General features: G+C 37.7%; 1 protein-coding gene across 2 annotated transcripts; it reads left to right on the top strand.

Moving 5' to 3' along the window:
• The first annotated feature begins 1,916 nt into the window (after positions 1 to 1,916).
• Positions 1,917 to 19,571, top strand: LCA5 (lebercilin LCA5). 2 transcript variants are annotated; one of them, XM_048299057.1, is made up of 10 exons: positions 1,917 to 2,011; positions 2,302 to 2,386; positions 2,487 to 2,602; positions 6,736 to 7,118; positions 9,603 to 10,132; positions 11,640 to 11,777; positions 13,040 to 13,136; positions 14,261 to 14,406; positions 16,260 to 16,392; positions 18,159 to 19,571. In XM_048299057.1, exons 4-10 carry the CDS (start codon positions 6,791 to 6,793, stop codon positions 18,962 to 18,964), a joined length of 2,178 nt encoding a protein of 725 aa, XP_048155014.1. In that variant the 5' UTR covers positions 1,917 to 2,011; positions 2,302 to 2,386; positions 2,487 to 2,602; positions 6,736 to 6,790; the 3' UTR covers positions 18,965 to 19,571. The 2 variants fall into 2 exon arrangements, with proteins under 2 accessions (XP_048155014.1, XP_048155015.1); XM_048299058.1 differs by lacking the exon at positions 2,487 to 2,602.
• The last annotated feature ends 2,003 nt before the right edge of the window (positions 19,572 to 21,574 follow it).

Raw genomic sequence — 21,574 nt, 5'->3', positions numbered from 1 at the left:
CACAGACTGATTGTTGGGGTTTTTTGCATGCTTCATGCCTGGTTTCTTGGATATTAGGATCAAAAAAAGGAAAAGCTCCATTCAGCCTGGGAGACTCCATGTCAGGTTTATACTGCACAGCTACTTCTGTGCTTTTGAAATCCCAATATACATCTCCTTTTATAGGAGCTTATGCTGACGTGTTTCTGATAGCATTCTAGCCTACTCACTAAATTACATTTTCCAGTAATTTAATTAAGCATATTCAGAGTTCTTGTGCACAATACACATCAGTTTTGAGAATCTCTCAAGTCTTTCATAATTTTTTCTTTTTCCTTCTATAATTTATAGTCAGGGAGGAGTGGATGGAAATATTTTAATTTCAAGTGCATTAAAACTGTATTTTCCTCACATATTTCCTTATTTATATTTCAGAAGAAACTGACAGGTTGTGCCTGAAAATATTGCCTTGGTAAACAAAAACTGGTAAACAAAACCAAAAATTTGTCCTGTTTCCTCCATTTTTATTATTTTCATTTAATGGTCACTGAGCATTCATTTTGAACATTCAGAATTGTGGAGCCACCATTCTGCCAAGGGCAAATATGTCTCCCTCTCAGGAATGTCCCATTTATGCTTTCCCATACAGGCAGGTTATAATCTTCATCTGAAATGTTCTACTTTATCCTACTCCACCCAAATTCTTGTGTCACTTTCATCACTGTGCTATCATAACATATTCCATCAGCAAGTGAAGCAAGCAAGATCTCCTGTTTCCTTTTCCCTTCCTCTCTCCAGAAAGAAATTTGCTTAACCACATTTGTTAATGAAGATTATCATTAGGGAAAAATAATAGCAAGAACTTGGAGTAATAAAAGCCAAGGCTTAGAAACCCTCTTACTTCTTTGTGGAATAAACCACAACAGCCTCATTACATTGGCCCTGCCTTTGAATTCAAGCCTATCTGCTGGCTTTAGGCAATACTTTAATCCTTTTGTCAGTACAATCCATTTTGCTTCAAGTTCTGGGGTGTTTTATAATTAGACACCATTCGCCCCTTTTGCTCTCATCCCTGGCCCCTCATAATCCCCAGATGCTGCCCTGACACAAAGCCTTGTGTTCAAACTGGCAATGCCAGAAGGTGCCCAAGGCTCCCCAAAGGCTTCCTTGGTCCCACTGCCCGGAGGGCTTGTGAGGGAACGTGATGGGTCCCGGCACGGCGGCGGGCTGCTCCTCTACCCTTGTGCTCCCAGGAAGCTCTCTGAACACAATCGTAGAAATAATTAGGTTGGAAAAGACCTCTGAGATCATCAAGTCCAACCTATGACCGAACATCACCATGTCAATTAGACCATGGCACTGAGTGCCACATCCAATCCGTCCTTAAACACTCCAGGCATGGTGACTCCACTACCTCCCTGGGCAGCCCATTCCAATATCTAATCACCCTTTCTGTGAAGAAATTCCTCCTAATGTCCAACCTAAACCTTCCCTGGAGCAGCTTGAAGCTATGTCATCTTGTCCTGTCATTAGCTGCCTGGAAGAAAAGGCTGGCCCCCACCTGGCTACAGGGAGCTGGACAGAGCCAAAAAGTTTCCCCTGAGACCCCTCTTCTCCAGGCTAAAATCCTTCATCTCCCTCAGCTGCTCCCCACAGGACTTGAGCTCCATCCCTTCCTCGGGCGGGAGCTCGACGGGGCTCACCCGCACCGGGCCCGGCCCGCAGCGCCCCCTGCAGGCGCCACCGGGGCACCGCGTCGCGGAGAGGCAGCGCCGCAGGGCTCAGCCCCATGACACAGCCCCCTGTAAGCCGCGCCTCAGCCAATCAGCAGCTGGGACTCAGCCTCCCGCCAATGGGAAGAGCGGCTGTCGCCGAGCTGGCAGGGCGGGTAGCCAATGGCTGACGACGAGAGCCCGCCTCCTCCCCGCCGCCCGTTGCCGGGCAGCCGCTGTCAATGGCCGCCGCGCGGCCCCTTTAAGCGTAGCGCGGCAACCGTCGGCGCGTTCTCCGGGCGGGCCGAGGGGCCGGGCAGGTACCGCCGGGACGGGCCGGGGGCGGCGGGGACAGCGGGGACATGGCGGGGCGGAGGGAGCGGCCCGGGGGTGGGGCAGGACCGCCGCGGGACCGTGTTTCTTTGGGGGCTGTGGGAGCTGGGAACGGGCCCGGGCCTAGGCCTGGGATTGGCCTCCGAAAGGTCTCGGGCCAGCGGTGTTCAGTTCCTTTCCTCCGAAGTAATGTAGTGTGTGTAGGTTTCGGTGATCGCGTTTAAAGTGTGCCGTAGCGAAGTGCTGGTTGAAAATAACGTTCGATATGTTTTTTAAGAACGTCTCCGCTGAGTGAAGGAAAGCTGCCTGCTTGCACTTCGGGAACCGGAGGGTTGCTCTCGGGGGTGGCTGAGCTGAACTAGGTAAGTCCGCACACACCGGGGTACGGGTGGGAATGAGCGACGGCGTGGGTCTCCGTGATGGAGTCTGATTTAGAAACATAATCTCTTCTCGCCGTTGTAGGACTGGCCTGCATGTGCTCTGTTTGAAGTGCCATTTCCTCATTTCTGACCTGGGACTTAGAGCAGCTTCTTCATTTTGAGATCTGACACAAGTAACGTTGAGGTTTACTGTGACAGGTAAACGTAACACTGGCTTTTAAAACCATACAGCGTTTTAATTCACCAAAATGCAGGGCAAGACAACAGTCTTAAGCTGTGCCAGGGGAGGTTTAGGTTGGAGATTAGGAGGAATTTCTTCACAGAAAAGGTGATTAAACATAGGAATGGGCTGTTCAGGCTGGTGGAGTCATCATCCCTGGAGGTTTTAAGGCAAGACTGGACGTGGCACTTTGTGCCATGATTTAGTTGATGTGCTGATGGTCGATCATAGGTTGGACTTGATGATCTCAGAGGTCTTTTCCAACCTAATTGATTCTGTGATTTTGTGAAAAGCTAGTAAACCTAGAAGAAATGCATACAGTTAAGTCAGCAGCTGCAGTACCTAATGAAGTTATACTTAATCCTCACTAAGGCTCATCACTCAGTATGTTTGGATGTCATAAAAGTAAATTATTTTGCTCAGCTCTCTTCTGGAAAAACTACAGTATTTGGATATGGAAAAGATGGATGCAGGGAGAAGAAGGAGATTCATTTCTTTTGAAATTATTCTTTGCTCTTAGGTTCAGCACTTCAATAATTTGGGTTGACGCTTTTTGTACTTGTCTGAAGCTGGCTTTCTTGCACTGTCCCTCTCAGAATAGGTGGAAGAACTGAGCAGGCCGTTAGAGGTCAGTGTTTGTACGGGGGAAGTGCCATTCGGTGACCAGCAAAAGCACTGAGCTTCCCCTGGTCTTGGAAGGGTGTTAATACTGAAAAGGACATAAAAAGTTTTATGAGTCTTGCACTACAGAACTGAGCTCTGGGTGCACTGCATGAGAAGGATTGCTAAGTAATTTTCGTTTCTGTCTATTGCATAATACCTGTAATCCAGTGGTTCAATTTCTCTTTCTGTGATTTTTTTAGGAGTAATAGGGAATCTTCTGTAACTGTTGCAGTTGTTTTCTGTTCTCACTTTTGTCTGTCATGTCCTTTGCAGTGACCCAGTATTTGACTGGTTTTTGTAATGATAAACATGTTTTTAATATAATATATGTAAATAATAGCAATAGATAGAAGTGAAGAAGTGTGAAATTCTGGGGGAAAAAACCTCTTTGTAAAGTTTGTGCAAGTCCCAGATTTACTTCAGCCACTCTGTATTGATGTGATCTTGGTTCATTAGGCTTCTAAAAGCATGCCTGCTTTTGAGGGGAGAGGATTGGGATTGTGGTGATGGTGCAGCTTACTAGACCCACTGCTAACGCACAATTTTTCACTCCTCACAACTTATTAAATATACAAGGGGAAAATAGATATCTTTGTGGATCTTATTCACATAAGTTAAACTTGCTTTATAATCAACTCAAACTAGTTTGTAACAATTGAGACGTCAGGGAACCAAAACATTTCTTAATTAAACAGTCCTTAGGCTCACTGAAGTAAAACTCGAATATCCTAGTGATTCTTTTGTTCTCAGGATAAACTTTGCATTCTTTTGTTAATCAAATTGCATTATAAACTGGTGGAAAAATTAATTTGGCAAGACTTCACAGACTAAGATTTCTTTTTTTGTATGGAAAATATTATAATATTACCAGTTTATAAAACTGAAAACCATTTGAAGATCCAAAAGATGTTTTTGGTGAGTCCTCAAGGGAGCTTTCTTTGTTTTACCTTTTTCAATTTGTTTTCATTCCATTGCTTTTCAAGTACTTCCAGAATACATCGACAATTTCTGTTCATTTATGTTGCTGTATGTCAAAACGATACTTAGCAAAATATTCTCAAAAGTGGGGAATATGCAGCACAGGAGTGATGGATAATTCTAATCCTCCAGTTCTTACAATTTGTTTGTTTTAAACACACTGAGTTATGAAAAGCATTCTTCAAAAAGATTATTGCCTCTTCAGTGAACTCTTGTGGGGCTATAAAATAACTGATGAGCTTTAAGTTGGTACATGAAAGTGAGTGCTCTTGTTTTATATATATAATTAGACATGAACTGTAGGCATTTATGCTTTCCCTGAGTGCAAGAATATGAGATCTGTGCCTCCAGAGTACTATTTTTATATGTCATATTATTTTAGTACTTTAGTATAAATATATTAGTTTCTATTTTTTTGCATTCCCTGAAATTCTGTCTTGTGGAGACAGACCTGGTGCAGTCTTGTCTGTGCATCCTCTAGAGAACAGATTGTCCCCAAAACTCTGCCTGTTTGGGCTTGGTTTGCTCTTCAAGGAGCAAAATAACATCCATTCTGCACAGGTGTTTGTGGGGCCAGGAGTTAGGAAAGGAACTGTTTGGGAGTAGGGAAGCACCCTGATATGTTCTAGTATTCTTACATGATCTTAGTTACAGTTATGATTAGGTATATCTTTTGAAATAATTTTAATAACTCCATTATCTTGTAAGGAAAGAACAATCATTCCTGATCATTTGAACGTTCACAGTAATGATACCTTCCAGCATGTGTTTAGCAATCTCTAGGACAGGTGATCTCAGGTAATAGCTTATTTACTTTCTAGGCTTTGCAGTGAAATTTTAGTTTTCATCAGAATCCTTTGACATAAGTTTTAGGCATCTAATTTTTTGGACCACTTTGAAAATATTTAGGTGTTTAAAAACCATTATTTTGGAAAGTTTCTTCCTAAGTAATGAAAAAATACTCTGTTCCAGGTACTTCAGTATTAATTTCCAAGCATCTTCCCAGTTTAGAAACCTGATAGGATGTTTATTCCTCTAATTTCTTCTGTATAGATTATGAGGCCAAATGGATTCCAGTCACTGGAGGCAGAGTTGTGCTAACAGTGAACTGAGCCAGAAAGCTTGAATTTGTAATGAAAACTATCTTGGCAGCTGACATTTCTGTTCTGCTTGGCTATGCAATAAGGCATGTATAGGCAGTGAAGGCTGAGAAGCAGGCCAAGTTTATTTTATTGGGAAATAATATAGTGAAAAATTTACAGGTATGTTGAATGTCCTGCAGCATAGAGCAGTTTTGACTGAAAGCAGCTGAATTTTTTTGTGTGTAATTTGCTTTGCCATTTAGAAATCAGCTAGGAAGTTATGTCATTCAACAGGTAGAACTGATGGTGCAAGTCCTATTTATTCACCCATTAGAGGCCTGATATCTCAAAGTTGGATTGAAAAGAGAGAGATGGTGAAATTAAGCTTGAAAGCTGCCAAGAGTGGTGAGAGAGGCAAAAGACAAGGGAGGCTGAGTGTAGTCAGTAAAACTGCAGAGAAAATTGTTTTGACTGAGAAGGTGAAGAAAATTTTGAATTTATTTGCTCCATTACATTCTCAGGAAGTGTCTCCAAATACACAATGGGGTGATTTCACCTTGAGACGATGGGATTTTTCAGTTTGCATCAAAAGATAGGCTGCAGGAGCAGTCCTCATTTTATACCTGCTTCAGGTGTAATGTTTATCATGTACTGGTGGTGTGGTCTCTCTTATCAGATATAAAAGGGTGTATATATATGTAGATATAGATACATAAATACATGACACAAATGTGTGTGCTCTGGCCAGTCCTTAAAGCTATGAAGCACCAGATGTTGTAGAGTATGAGAGTACTTCACAGGATGAAGATTGTGAGAGACAGGTACAGTCTCATTAGGGTTTAGGGACTTGGTATTTTCCAGGCAAATGGGACAATTTATTTTCAAGCACATTATTTAACATCATTGGAATGTCAGAAATTGAGAAATGGGAGATTTAGTCCAATTCTACAAATATCTTAATTCTAGTCACACAAATAAGTTGTTAATTCATTTGGTTAAAAAGTTTTAAAACATGTCTAAATTAGTTTCCTGAGTATCAACAAGCTTTCTTTTTTTTTTCTGTTTTGTTTTCCAAATTCTTCTTTTCCCTTCTCTAACTTGAGAGTAGTGTCTTATTCTAGATTTAGCTGTGTTAATATTCTGATTCCTTTTTTGGGATTGAAGTACCTCAGACTATGAATGTAATATTAGTAACATTCCTAGAGTGATGTCTGTCATGTTCAATATAAATAATTAATATAAATATAATTACTAATATAAACAATAGGTAGCACAGCATGTGGCATAAGGTTATAGGAATCATGAATTATTTTACAGGTTTTTTACCTTTGTTTCTTAAGCAACTTTCTTTTCATTCTCATTTTTTCTCTCTCTCTAAATTGTTACAGAAAAATGCATTCTGAATGATGACTGCTGCTTGCTGAACTGAACTGCAGAGATCTCATGCTTGGAGATGAAGATGATAAACCAGAGGAAATAATCCAACTGCTGCCATTGCAACAACTGAAAGATCCTTTGTGCCAAAATGAGCAGTCTTTGAGAAAAATCTGGAAAGCCATTAAATCTGAAAAAATGGGAGAAAGAGTAAGGAGCCCAGATTCTGAACAGGAGAGGAAATCAGATGAGGATAAAAATAGTGACTCTTACTATTCAGATGAAGGTAATGCATCTCATTCATCCAGCCAGTCGCCAGCACTAAGCTCTCCATCTACAAGCCAAGAAAAAAGACATCACAAAACACAGACTTCAAGCAGCCTGTTGCACTACCAAGGTAGGTAGGTAGCAGAAATTGCTGTTTTGTAACTGCTCCAAAGAGTTAATTATCTTTGAAAACTCAAAAGTGAGAAACTAGCATGACGAGCATCTACAAATACAGTTCATGTGAATTATGTTACAGATGGCAGGTAGACAGTAGCTGCTCCATTGAAAACTGAAATTAACCCACTCCTGCATAAGGATGAGTTTTGGTGATTTTCAGAATTCTTCATAATTTTCTTAACAAGTGAATATGGCTTTTGTACCAGCATTCTGTTGAATCATGCTGATGCTTGGTTTTTGTCATTGACAAAAAACTCAAGGCCAAGAACCCAAGGCAAGTCCTTACTATGCAATCTGTAAAAGAGAGACAGTTGTTAAAATTTCCCTGATCAAATAACCTGCAGATACCTGTCTTGTGGAAGTCTAGTTGACTACATTTTACAGGATGGTACTGTGACTTCTAACAAAGAAACAAAAGACCACTAATGTGGCAAAAAAAGAGAAAGTGTTTTTGATGAAAGTTGGGTTTAGATGGGGATTCAAAAGAAAGTTTTTCCTGCTTCTTCCCTGAGGGTAAAATATTTCCAATTTGAGATGACATAACTCCACCTTGAGCTCTCTCATAGATACAGGCTGCTTTCTTGATACAGTTTGTGGGGAGGTGAACATCTCTGCAAAAAAAGAGAGAATAGTTGTGCGAGCCCTGGGCTGAAGTAGGGCTGTGAAGGCTTTCTGCCGCACTTTGACAGCTTGTTCTAAATAATTGTATACCGTTTTTGGTGAAGTCTTAGCATGTCCTTCCTTTCTTGGGCAGGTGTTCTAGTTCATTCATAAGTGCTTGATATTGTGTGAATCACTTGGTCAATGTTACAGTCTAGGCTGTGCCAGGAGGTCTGACCTTAAGTTTTTAATTTGAACAGCGAATGTATCTCTTTAGTTTCTTGACAGTATGGGAGTCCTGGTGCAACTGTTTTTTTGCTGAGCTTCTCTGTGTTCAGAAGTGGCATCTCCTCCATGGTAGTCATGGGTTAGCTGTCTGGGAACCAGAAACTGCAGTTCCACCATGCTGTTTAATTTGGAGGGGGCCAATGTGTGACCAGTTCTTTGATTACATAGCCAGAATTGAAGATAATAATTACATGAAGGTATTGTGAATGTCATATTACATTGTCTTGGAATACACTATTCCCCAGTTTAACTATATGATCAAAAGTACAAACTTGGTAGTGGAATTTCATGTTTCCCCTAAATAAGGAGAAATTCTTATAGGGGCTGGAAGTCTAGGGTTAATGGGAACTCCCTTAGTTGGTGATAGGAGTGGCATCATTCCTGCAGTGCATGTATTAGATAATCTTTTCACACCTGAATGTGACATTAGTGATCTTTGTACAGGAAAAAAACACACCTTCTTTTGTTTGCTCAAGCTGTGGAAAAAATGAGCACCGAGCAGAAAATGAATGAGTATTTTTGCAAAATGTTTATAGGAAATGATAAGAAGGTATTTTTAAGCTGTTATTTTTGCTGATAAGTATTCTCAGTAGAATAGAAACATGGTGAGTAGCAAAGGAGAGGAAGACTTTGCTGTCACACACACTCACTGTCTGTGTGTAGGTAACTGCACTATTGCTGTATCCCAGCTTTCAAGCCAGAATTACAAACTGCTGCTCAGTGTACTTCTTTTGAACACTGATGTACCTTAAAGAATTATGCACCCTCTATTAATTCAGTTGTTTTAAGAGATATTTTTAGTGGATTATATGATTCATTCTTTGAGCGTGGCATGAGAGGCACATAAGATAGAAACAAAATGTTCAGCTTTTATGTGTGGGAATGACAATAAAATAATAATAATAGTAATAAATAGGAATGCGAGTGCTGCGTACAAGTAATCAAAGGAGAATACTGTGTGGAAAATAACTTGTGATACAAGAATAAATTATTCAGGGAGAACTGAATTTTCATGGGATTTATAATTTTGCTTTGGAGGCTTTTTGCATTGAGCCTTTGAAATCTGCTGTTTTGTCTGTAAGCATGGCAGCTGGATTTGAAAATACTACTGCATTTGTCTGGGAGAATTACATCTTGCATAATACATAACTAGCTAATGCTCAGCTAATTGTTGCCATTTTAAAAGCATGTGATATTTTGTATGCATTATAGTATTTCTAAACCATTTTAATAAACAATATCAAATATTAACAAAACATGACTCTTATTTCTGATACGATTTGCAGATGATTACTCTACAAGGGTCCTATATTAATGGTTGCAGTTACTACCTCCCGCAGTAGATCACAGACATAAATCTCCATTTTTCAGCTATCAAAAGGAGCATAACTCTATCATATATATGCCTTTTATTGTCTGGTTTGAAAGCTACCATCTCTGCTTAGTATTGTATGATTGTTTCAGGCAGAACTTGGTTCCAAGAACGATGTCTGAATAGACAAACTGCATTGTCTAATAGTAAACATGCTTTTTATTTTTCCTCTCTCAGCAACAAAGAAATTGGATTCCAAATATGCACCAAGCAAACGAGGGACACGGTGGGGCTTCCGTTCTCAGAGCCTCACTAGGGATTCTCCTGCAAAAGATATAGATCTTGTTACAAAAAGAGTTCTTTCTGCTAGACTGCTGAAAATCAATGAGCTCCGAAATGAACTGACTGAACTCCACATCAAACTGGATGAGCTGCAAAAGGAAAACAGGGCACTGAAGAGGCTTCAGCACAGGCAGGAGAAAGCCTTGAATAAGTTTGAAGATACGGAAAACGAAATCTCTCAGCTCCTTGCTCGGCACAACAATGAGATTAGAATATTAAGGGAGCGCCTACGAAAATCTCAGGAGAGAGAACGTGCAACTGAGAGACGGCTGAAAGATACAGAAGATGAACTGTACAGGAAAAAAACTGTCTTGCAGAAACTGAAAAAGCTGTCTGCAGATAAGCACCTTGCTGAAAGAGATGACCTGGCAAAGAAACTAGCCTTAGCAGAGAGCAAGCTGGAGGACAGGGAAAAAAGAATTAAGGTGGGATGACTTTCTTTTTGTAAGAAATTCTGGTACAGATATTTCTTACCACAATTAATTGTAATTTTACACAGCTGTGGAGCAAATAGAAAACCAGTATTTTTTGGTTTTACCCATAAGTAGAATCAAGTAAATTATTTCCAAGGTGATTGTATAGTTCCACTTGAGGTGGTTGTGCATTCAAATTTCTGTTTCCAAATTAAGCATGTTTTGGCAGAATATATCCTGTGGATTTGTGCTTTTAAGTGTTTTTATACCAGCAATAACGTTTCCGAAGTGCATGCAGCTGTAATACAGCTTTATGCAATCCAGTTTCTCCTTTTGGAGGGAAACAAGTTGTGAAATTTTCTGGGTATTTAGGGAATTTTACACTAAACTTCTAAAAAAAAATAATACAGTCATTCTTTTTCAATTTTTGAACAGCATTCATACAGTGTTTGATTGTCCACTATTCTGCACTAAGAGCTCAGCTGGACAAAATTACAGCATGTTTTTTAAATACTGAAATAATCTTTAGACCTTTTTATGGGTATCCATTATAAGAAATTTGTCCAATGTATTTTAATTTAGTCCAGCAAAAATGTTTATGTTTTTGTAAATATGTCTAAGCATGTCTACACTGTAAATATGTCTATAAATTCATTTTACTTAAAAATTATGTTAACAGTATTAAATCTCTTGGTAGTTGTACAATTTTGATAATAGATATGTTTTATATATAATATATAAATTTTATACTAAGCTAAAATTATGTCATTAAGATGGATTTAAGGTTTGGTCTCTATATTAGTAATTAAATCTAAATTACATTACAGAGATAATAGATCTGGAAATCCAAGGATTAAGCTGGAAACTAAGCTTTCATAAAAATAAATCCCAAAGTACCAAGATATAAATGGCTGAGTTAGCTAAACTACCTCATCCTGTAGTGTCACCATCTGTCATCTGTACTTTTATGATTAGGTATTTCAGCATTTGTAGTACTGGATCATGTTAAAATGAATCATGCTTTAAAAAGTAAGGGATTTTCTTCTAGCTTTTTTCCTTCTTTCATCAACACAGCTTCACTTAAAACAGCTATTACAAGACAAGGGCATGTAACTGAAATCATAATCACAAGCTAGTTTCTACTAGAAAGGTTAAAAATTCTTTCTTGTTTTCTTCTTTATAATCCTGCACTTTCAGGGAAGGATTCTCTCCCTTACCCATCAGTAGGAGATATGTCTTAGAGATCCAGAGGTCCACTGTGGCAAGAGCCTTGCAGAAAGTAGAGTGAGTTTCTATTATGTCCTCGAATCCTCTCAATACTCAAAAGGATGAGCGGCAGCATCTGCAGGTGCTTTGCCCCCTCAAAATTAGGATTAAAGGTTTAAGTGTATTCAGTGTTACAGCAATGGTCGAGCCCACATCTAAACCCAAGACACTGGTTTACTGTAATTTTATTTAAGTAACTTGACTATAAAAATTACTTCTGTTATTAAAAAATACTATTTTGTTTTAATTGAAGGATCTGGAAAGAAATCTTGAATTAAGTGGTAGCAGTTTTCAACGAGAGTTACATTCAAAGAAAAAAAAGTTGTACGAGGCTCAAGAGGAAAACAGAGTTCTCCAAGAAGAGCTTAATCATCTAAATCAGAAGCTGAAGGTAAAATGTGAAAGGAATAGAATTTGCTAACCATGTACTGGGATTTTATCTTTAAAAGTATCTGTAATCAGGTTTGAATAGTTTACCAGTGACTGCACTCTCTGATGTGTACTTAATTATATACCACGTGTGAATTCTTTTCCTGCATTAAATTGAAATGTTCTGTGCTCTGACCCTACAGTGTTTATAACAGGAATGTCTCTGTGTAAATCATTATTGTTAGCACTAGTTAAGAAAAGCAAGATCAAATACATAGCCAAGCATTGAGAATAAACTGCAAAATCTACTGGACAATTAGGTTTTGAAGTCTTGAATTTAAAATTAAATCTGCAGGTGTAAATAGTACTTCATTACTAATATACTTGCATTACAGTAGGTTTGCATGAAGATTAATGTAATGTATTTGTGATATCCACATGTGTTGCTAAATTTGTGCAAATGTTTATTTGCACCCCACACCACCATCATTGTTGCCTAAACTCTCAATAAAAGTACTTAAAATATTGTTATGTTCTACTTAGTTTATCTTTAGGAAAAAAAGTAAGTGAGACTCAAGCTAAAGTACTTCGTTTCTGGGAGAATTTTTCTTGAATTTGAGACTTCCAAGTCTCAAATCTAGTTATATGTTGGAGATGCACCAGTTCACCACGTTCCCAGCTATCCAGCCAGTAGCAGTAGTGTTAGTACCTCTAAAATGTACTTGTTTAGAGGATGTGTTTTAAGCCTGATTTGTTAGTGGAGAGTTTACAGTTTGAAAACCTTTCCATTATCAGATCAATTCTGATAACTCACTGTTCATTTCTGTATTTTATTCAGTAAATGTGCTAAAAGAAAAGTATGCCTCTACGATGCAGTGGGCCTCTGCTCCCCAATACTGACATGCCCTGTGGCAAGTATCATTGCTTGCATTGAAATGTTTAACTCTTCACAACACTTAAAATTCAGTTGTGCAATCTATACACATGGTGTAAGTCTTGTTCATGTTTATGGAAGCACTGGCATTTAGTTTTATTTTCACTGCGGAGAGCTGCTTTTTTTTCCCCCATAATATTTTACTAAGGAGTTTTTGGTGGGGAGAAAGTTGTCGGCTTTCTCACAGCATAAGCAGAGTTAGGAATGTGATTGTTTTCCTTAAAACATTGGATTAAACAATTGTTTATTCTGTTTCTATTTACCATATCTAATTTAATTTACAGCTTTGCTAGTGACTAGTAAATTAAATACTAGTAACTCAATTTTATATTTACCTCTTTCATTTACAGGAAAAAGAAAGAGAACTTGAAGCAAAAAATATATATGCTAATCGTATGTTGAAGTCATCACCTAGGAAAGACACGGATATTGTACAAAGAAAAAGAGGTAACTTGTATAAAGCAATAAAAGCAGAAAAATTAGTAGCATCACTTTGAAATGTCTCAGCTGGGTTATACCTTTCATGCCACTCAGTGCTCAACCCTGCTGCTGCTTGTTCAAGCACACATCTTTTTGCACTTCTTTCAACACAGCACTGGTTACAAAGAAGGGCACAGTGGTTTTTTGACTCTTCTGTAACTGCAGCAGAGCCAAAACACAGAACTGCACCAAACAGCAGTTTTAACTCCTTTCATACCAGAAGTTCCTGGGTAAAGGAGGAGAGGAAGATTGTTAGTAAAATCTCCAATAGATGATAGATGTCTACTTGACAATAAATTACAGAGGCTTTAAAAATATGTATCTTCACTGCTAAGAATATTTTGGTGACCTGTTTTATTTATTTTTTACTAACTCAAACGTATTGTCTGTCAGATGAGCTGCACTCATTTTTTCCTCAGAGTATATGTGTCCCAGAACATAATCTTCTAAAAGTATCAGTACAGTGATTTCTTCTGGTGTGACAAGACAGTCTCAAACCTTATCCTACCCACATAAACATGTGTGTGTCTGTGTGTGTACTTAGACTATTTTCACTGGATCAGTAGAATCTACTTGTCAGAAGAAGCAGAAATTTATGGGACTGTTTGAAATATTTAATGCCAGTATTTCAAACAGTTTGTCTGCTGCTCATTTTATTATAGATGCTCTACTATTATTCCATTTTAGGTTCAGATTTTTTTTTAATGTCATTCCATAGAGATAAATGTATGTGTTTCAAAGATTCAAGTAAGTGAATTTTAATTTTATGAGTTTGATTCTGTGGCAGGCAGTAAGATGAATGAGATATTTTGTGGGGCTTTTTAACTAATACTCAGTACACTGTAATGACCCTATAAGTAGCATTAAAGTGGAGTTTAAATTACTTTTTCAGTAGAATTTTTGCATGTATATTTTTTTATGATTAGGTTTTACAGATGCTGAAAACAACTGTGTGAAACTCATCGATACTTTCCACTTCCATTGACTTCAATACAGTCTTGTTCGCTGCAAATCATGAGAAATGAGAGACAGGTATATAGCGGGATATTTTCCAGAGAAAACACAATTTAATTAGTTTGTATTTTCTACAGCCAACAACCAAAATATTAAAAAGGGACCACAGCTCACAAAAAGTATACAAACCAGTGGATACTTCTCACCAGCAGAACTTCTTCCAGAATCAGAACTTGTCTGTGGTGACACAGTAAACAAGAAAGAAGGAATTCTTCCTAAAATAGTAAGTTCCATAAAAATTTGAGATCCAGTCCAGATAATTCACCTATCAGATTGTATAATGCAGAGCTTATATTTTAGAAAATGTGTAAATATACAAGTGTAAATATATAGAAAATACATATATATACAAAATAGATATATTTCAAAAACATTCTGTTCTTTAAGACAAGATCTACCTTTCTAGAAATAAACTCAATTTTTTTGAGTTTATCATATTCTCTTGTCTTAGTGAGAGCCATTAGCTCAATTTTTTTTTCCTGCCACTGTTACTTCTTTGAAGTTTTTAAGACTTCATTTTGGTTTTCACCCTTTTTCTTTGTTTCTAATGCTTATTTAAGCAATCTGTTGAACAGTGATGGCTGCCTTCTCTCGGTTTTCTCTTTGGTCTTAATTATGGTTTCTTTTACTTTCCAGAATTATTTCACAATGCATAAATCTAACGCTTCCTCTTATTGTCACAATGCTGGTATTTATTCTGGTTTTCCAGCTGTGTCAATATGCTTGGGTTTATTTGTTTTTCCATTTTCCTTTTTTAGTAGACAATAGTACCATTAGAAGTATTACTTATACTTTGTCACCCCAGGCTAAAAACAGAGATTTGTAAGGTATTACAAATCAGAATAATACAGATTCTGGTACAAATTGTACAAATTCTGATTACATGAGGCTAGGACTTTTTTTCAGAAATAATGCTCTGAGGATGGTCTTGGCTGGCTTCCTGTTAGGGCTGAAGCTTTTTCATGGCAGTTTCATTTGTGTGTTCCCTCTTCCCGAACCCTTTCTGTGACTACGGATGTCATTTAATGTATTCTTCCAGTCTATGCTTGGGGGTGTGAATTACAGAACCAGACAGCTGGTACAAGTGCAGCTCATGGAGCCCAACTGTGTATTCTCTATGTGGCTATTGCTTTAAATAATGTAAATTAGATTTGGGTAGTCTATACTTTCGTCAGTTTTTAAAGTCAAGCATTTTAAATACCTGGCCACCATCTCCTTACATATTTAATATTTTTTAATATAAAAATGATAACCTTGTACATGAAGGGAAAATACTTGAAGGTTTTTTGGCTAATAGTCATCTTTTCTTTGTTCATTAAGTAGTAGCTATTTCTCTTAGAAGGGTATTTTTAGTCTAGAAGTTTATTTTGTTCTAAAATAAGCACAACCTACAAAGTTAACTCCCATGTGTTGGTCTAGGCTGACTTTCTCTTCACTTCATTGCCACTACTTTTCTGTGTTGGTGATTTTTGCTGCTGCTATTAATATATTTTCTGCAGGTTCTTGTTCTTGCCTTTTACATATGTCTGTATAGTCACTAGCTGAAATTGTCATCTGAGATTAAACCTTTCTCTTTGATTGTTTGTTACTTAATACTCTATAAATTTAAGTACCAAAATGAACTTGAATCTACAGCCCACTCGTTTGAGTAAAAAGGTCAGATTGTGCAAGTGGGGGGCAACTAATTGCTTGCTTGTTAAAAGAGTAAGGTGATGAAATGTGGCCTTCTATTAAACTCCTTGAAGAAGAAAACTTCTGGTTTCTAAAGAGGACTACCCTGAGAGTGATAATTTTGCTTTATGGCACTGGAGCTGCAACTTCCCTGAAATGTGTAATACAAGATAGAGTTGATTGTCTATTCATTTTGTTTCAAGTGTATAAAAGTATACTAGAGGTGATAATATTTTGGGGGCAAACCCCTGGGTTGTCAGAGCTGGTTTGGTTTAAGGTGACTTATTCATTTTATGTTTATCAGTAAGAATGTGATTTCAGAATGACATGGAAGTTCTTATGATTTTGTTAGGTTGGTTGGTTGTTTTTCCCCATCAGCTTCAATTTTCTATTAATTTATTTCAGGAAAAAGAAGCTCAAGAAAAAGGATGGAAAGAACAAACAGAACTCCTAAGACAAGACCAAGACAGGGAAGAGGAACTGAAACATTTTCAAGAAATACAGTCTTTAGAGGAGAGGGCTCCAAAACTTCCTGACGGTAAGAAAATGGGCAGCTGAAGGCTGAAAAATGCACTGTAGAATACTAATCAAGTGAGGCTGCTGGTTTCGGGTGAGAAGAGCAAAATGATTTTGCAGAGATCACTACAGTGGAAAATTATTTTCAGTTACATTATGCAAAGAAGAATCAGAAAGAAATACAGGATATAGAATAATCTGTGCCCTGTACTTAGCAGTGATTAAGTATGCAGCAGCAAAATATGCTGTCCACAAAAAAGCATTGGAGTCTGAGAGATTGTGCTTTACAAAACAAGAATGACATAGAAGGTAAATGCTGATGTTATCTCTGACTTGCTAAATGTTATTGAGGTAGGAAGTAGATTTTTACTATTGTAGAACAAATCTGTTTTCCTTTATGTAGCCTTTTTTTTCAGTACTTTCTACTGCCTTACATAATTTGAAATTTCAGTTTCTCTTTTCAGGTCCAATTATCTGAATCATTTGGTGTGGATGTTTGGAAATGTCAGTTTCTGTCATTATATTTTAATACTGCTTTTTTATTCATTTGGTTTTCACAGCATCTTAACGTCTTACATGCACAAGTCAATATCAAGTATTTTAGGTGGACCACACCCTGTCATGTTAAAGAACTCTTTCAGTGATTATAGTTAATGAACAGTAGTACTTGTTCTATATGACAAGAATTCTAACAATCTATAGCTGCTTTCAGAGGTAAAATCTGTGAAAAATCTTCTATCACAACTTACATAAGCCAAGAATCTGATTTTATGTCTCTGATTAAGATGATTTAACCACTTACCCATCATATGGTATAAGCTGGTATTTTCCCTACCTTACAAAGAGAAGCATGGCTCTTTACTTAACTTGTATAATGATCTGCTATTGAAAAAGTATTTATGTTAAATATATTAACTGAAATATTGCAGTTGTTTCTGAAAGCCTGAGCCGAAGTACAGTAGGTAACATGGAACTCTGTGAAAACCTAAGTCAGAAATTTGAGTAAAGTGTTCAAAGGCAAATGCCAGTAGGTTGGAGAGGCCATCTTCAACTTTTGGCCAAATACACATCTATTATCTTGGGGAAAAAGTATTTTGAAGAGAGAAATATTTGAGAAGCTTCCTCTTTGTTCTACACATAAGCATTTCTAGGTTCTGTCTATAAGTTGCTGGTTTGCTGCTGCCTTTGGTGTTCCTTCGTAGCTGTGCACAGTCACTCTGAGTCCATGCAGTGATGCACAGAACACTCATGTAAATGTCTTTTCTATATGCAGCTGATGCAGTGTATTTTAAATCATTTACTGCTTGAAATAGGTGATGACTCCTATGACTTTGAGTCCTGATAGCTTCACAGAAATAGTTCCCTTTATGAAAAAAAAAGAACCCACACATATATTCCAGGACTGTCCTAATGTCAGTGGTAATGACAAATAAAAATAAAGTACTGTGCAAGTCAGAACTGTTAAAATCAGTAATGTTGGATTCATTTTGATTCATACTCAGGAAATGGGAAGGCAATTGGCAGAAATCAAATTGCTTTGAAAATTCTAAAACGTGGGTAATGTCCTAATGCCTTTGGAAGATGACAATAAACTTTTATATCTCATCAGAGAATTGGGACTGGATTTAGTTGTAATTTTTGAAGAATTTATTTTTGCAGCTGGAAAATGACATTATGCATGGAAGAGCATGTTAAAGGCTCAATGGCTTTTGCTTGCATTGTTTTCAAAATCTTATAAGGATATTTTAAAATTAAAACATTTTAAATATTGTTCAAACATTTTTGCAGAGTGGCAAAGGAAAGAATATGACAAAATTAAAAAAGAAAGCAACTTTTTATTGGATAAAGAAGAGAAGATAAAGATGGAGACAGAAATCCACAAACCTGAAGTAGAGAGAGAAAGCACCGAAACATTGGAGGAACGGCGAAAAAGACAGTTCCTCCTTGCTAAAATGCAAGAAATTGATAGAGAAATCCAAAATACAACAAACATGAGACCAACTTCCCAAGCACCACTCATAAATACAGCAAGAAAATCTGATTCCCTGGAGAAAAAAGAGAAAACTAATCCATTCTTTGAGATTCCTGGGAAGGTTACTAATGGATTTCCTGTAAAGGAGAGCCAGGATGATGGCACAAGAGCACAAGGGCAGAAGCAACGAAATGTAAGGACTGTAGATTTAAGCAGTGAGTTAACATTTGGTAGTTATGTACCTTCGTTTGGGAAAGGATCAGGGAGACCAAGTTGGCTCACTCAAAAAAGTGACAAATTAGAAGAAAATGTTAAGGAAAATGCAGGTTTCGATAGTAAGAAAGAAAAGAAGTCCAATTTAATGGAGCAACTCTTTGGAAGCAGTGCCAGTACCATTGTTCTTTCTAAAAATAATGATACTCCACCTTTGGACATAGATTGGGACTCTAGTAATAAGCCTTTTGTTGATAAAAACAATAAAGTCAAAGTAAAAGAAGACAATGGGCTTTTTGGTGAAGGAAGAAGCCTAAACAGACACCGTTTGCAGTATACTACAAACAAGCCAGGAGTTAATACCCTTGGTTCTTTAGAAGATGAAATTGAAGAAGTAGTCTTACAGTGATCGTGTTTTTATATGTTTCATATGTAAATACTGAAAAACTATTTTCATGTAATATTTATTAGATATAGATTTGAAAGATTTCAGATTTATTGTAAAGCCTTATGAAGGAATAATTTACATAAATGGGTATGTGTATAGAGGAGAGATGCAGAGGAGAGATGCTTGGGGTTTTTTTACCTGTAGGCTGCTCACAGTACACTGCTTTTCATTTGGAGTATTTCTTTTAGGCCTCAGATACTTTCTTTCTTGGGCATTTGGAGAACCTCTTAACTGTGCCAGGAGAAGGCATGTGTAATATCAGTCATGAAATGAGCAGAAGAGACATTTCTAGCACTAATTCTCTTAGAAAGAGAATATTTTACACTGCTGTCATGTTATCTCAGAAGAATATCAACAGAAGCACAATTAACTCAGGAACAGCTGCTCTCTCCTTTTGCATAGGTTTTTTGTGGACCTTACTACCAAATGTGTCTAACTCTTCTCATATATTCAGATTATATTTGTTATACAATGCCATCTTTTGTAATTTCTGAATTTTCTATGTAAAATTCCAATCATTACTAAGTAATTTTTTAACAAAATGGTTTTATTAAATGAGTTGAGTACATTTCTTGTGTGTAGGTCATCTTTAACTCAAAGTTCTGACTTCTTATATCATATTATTGATACTGGGGGGGAGTTGGTTGCAACTTTGCTCATGATGTTATTTACTGGTTGGTGCTGTGTACACAAATTAAAAAGATAGGCAAGGAAGAATTTAGCAGAAGCATTCCAGAAAATAAGAGGAAGGTCATTCCTTAAGCTGAAGGTCATTCCTTGCTAGAACAAGAGATTTTGAAATGCTTCTCTGATATGCTCCCTCTGAGCCTGATTCAAAACACACTAAAATACAGAGAATTCTTACAATTTAAAGATGCATTGAGTCAAGATTTTGCTCAACACAGTGGCTCTTCTGAAGAGAAAGGTTGGTGTCCTGCATCATGCAGTAACTCTCTTTGTTCCCCCCACTCAGAAAGAAAATTAGTCACAGATCCAGATCCAGATGGATGGGACAGTTCTCACCAGGTGCTCGGTAGTGAAGAACAGCTCGTGTTCACCTGCTTGCTTACAGTCCCAGTTACATTCATTGTAATACCACAGAATTTATCTGGTTCATTTTGCCTGCAGATGGTCAGAATATCAGAAAAAATTTAACCAGCAACAGTGTATTTAACTCTGTGTTACTTTCCTGCAATGACTTCCTGGGGTGATTACTGTCGTGTAAGAGGTAGGAGAGGGCTGTGGGTAAACACTGCAGGTGTTTGTGACTGGGTGGTTACTTGTCCTACTTGTGGGTGGTTCTGCCCTTCTGGAAGCAGGTGCTTTGCTCCTGAAGATGACATTGGGGTGGGTTGTTTATTTTTATTTCCTGTGCTTGAGGACTCTAAGCATAAAACAGTAACATATCTGCTGCAGTTATTAAGGATCATGTAGTGTATGGAGGGGATGGTTGGTTTTGTTTCTTTGCAAGTCAACTCATTAACATCTGGCAAATTCCAACTGTCATGCTGAACTGATGTGCCCTGCTGTTTCATTACACATGTATAGTTTCTAAGCTGTTTTTTATTATCAGCCCCTTCTTAAGTTCACAAATATTCACATCCTGTTACTAGCCTCTTCCTGAAGCAAATACTGTGGTGACTCACACCAAAAATAAAAGGTGTCTCTGCATTAGGAAGGTGAAAATAAATTGATCTGCTGGGAACAGTGTCACAGATATAATTTACCTTTTCCTCTCATGGCTGCCCATCTTTACAGTTTATTCTTTTCTCTTGCTGCACTTTCTAGTTTTAGAGTTACTGACACAAATACCATTACAGATAAGATGTGTAAAAGCAGAGGTAATCTTCTGATTGTGGGAGAAAATGTTTGTGTCCTAACATCTGTAAGCAGCATTTCTGCTGTGGAGTAACAGTTTTCTACTCACTGGAAGAAACTTTTGCAAGGTCTTAAAAGGCTCTGTAGACCTTACAAATGGGCACATTGATCCCCTGTAGTCCTCTGGACCCCTGGTCTCAGCTACTGTAGCTGAACAGTCTGCATGTTGCTTTTAGTGGTGGCAGTGTCTTAACTGCACTTGATTGACTGCAAAAAAATCCAGCTTTTGCAGTAAAAAGTAGATCACAACAGTTTTGGTGATCATTTATGTCCAATTGTAGGTTCTGTTTGATGTTTAGATAGTATGGCTATTACATCTGTTCTTGCCTTTCCTTCTGAACCACCAAAGATGATGGAAGAAATCCCTCCATTCCAACAAGAAAGGATTGTTAAAGTTTGATTAACAGTTTTAGTGAAATATTTATAGGGATATTACTACTGCTGTGGGAACAATGGTGTTCCAGTTCTGATCCCCAAGAGAGTGGTCATCAAACAAAAGTATCTGAGGAGCATCTCATGAGGGTGGTCAGGTGTCAGGGCTCACCTGACAGAGAAAACAGGAAGTTTTAAGAAGGAATATTTTTTCTCTTTGAAAGAGAAGATGAACTGTTGAGAGTGTCAGGGAGAGTATAATAGATGTTCTGTAATCCAGAAGAAACGTAAACCACTGGAGGGGAACTTGGGAGACCCTTC

Source organism: Corvus hawaiiensis, chromosome 3, assembly GCF_020740725.1.
Source record: "Corvus hawaiiensis isolate bCorHaw1 chromosome 3, bCorHaw1.pri.cur, whole genome shotgun sequence".
Classification (NCBI taxonomy): Eukaryota; Metazoa; Chordata; class Aves; order Passeriformes; family Corvidae; genus Corvus; species Corvus hawaiiensis.
This window is presented reverse-complemented; position numbering and strand designations above follow the sequence as displayed.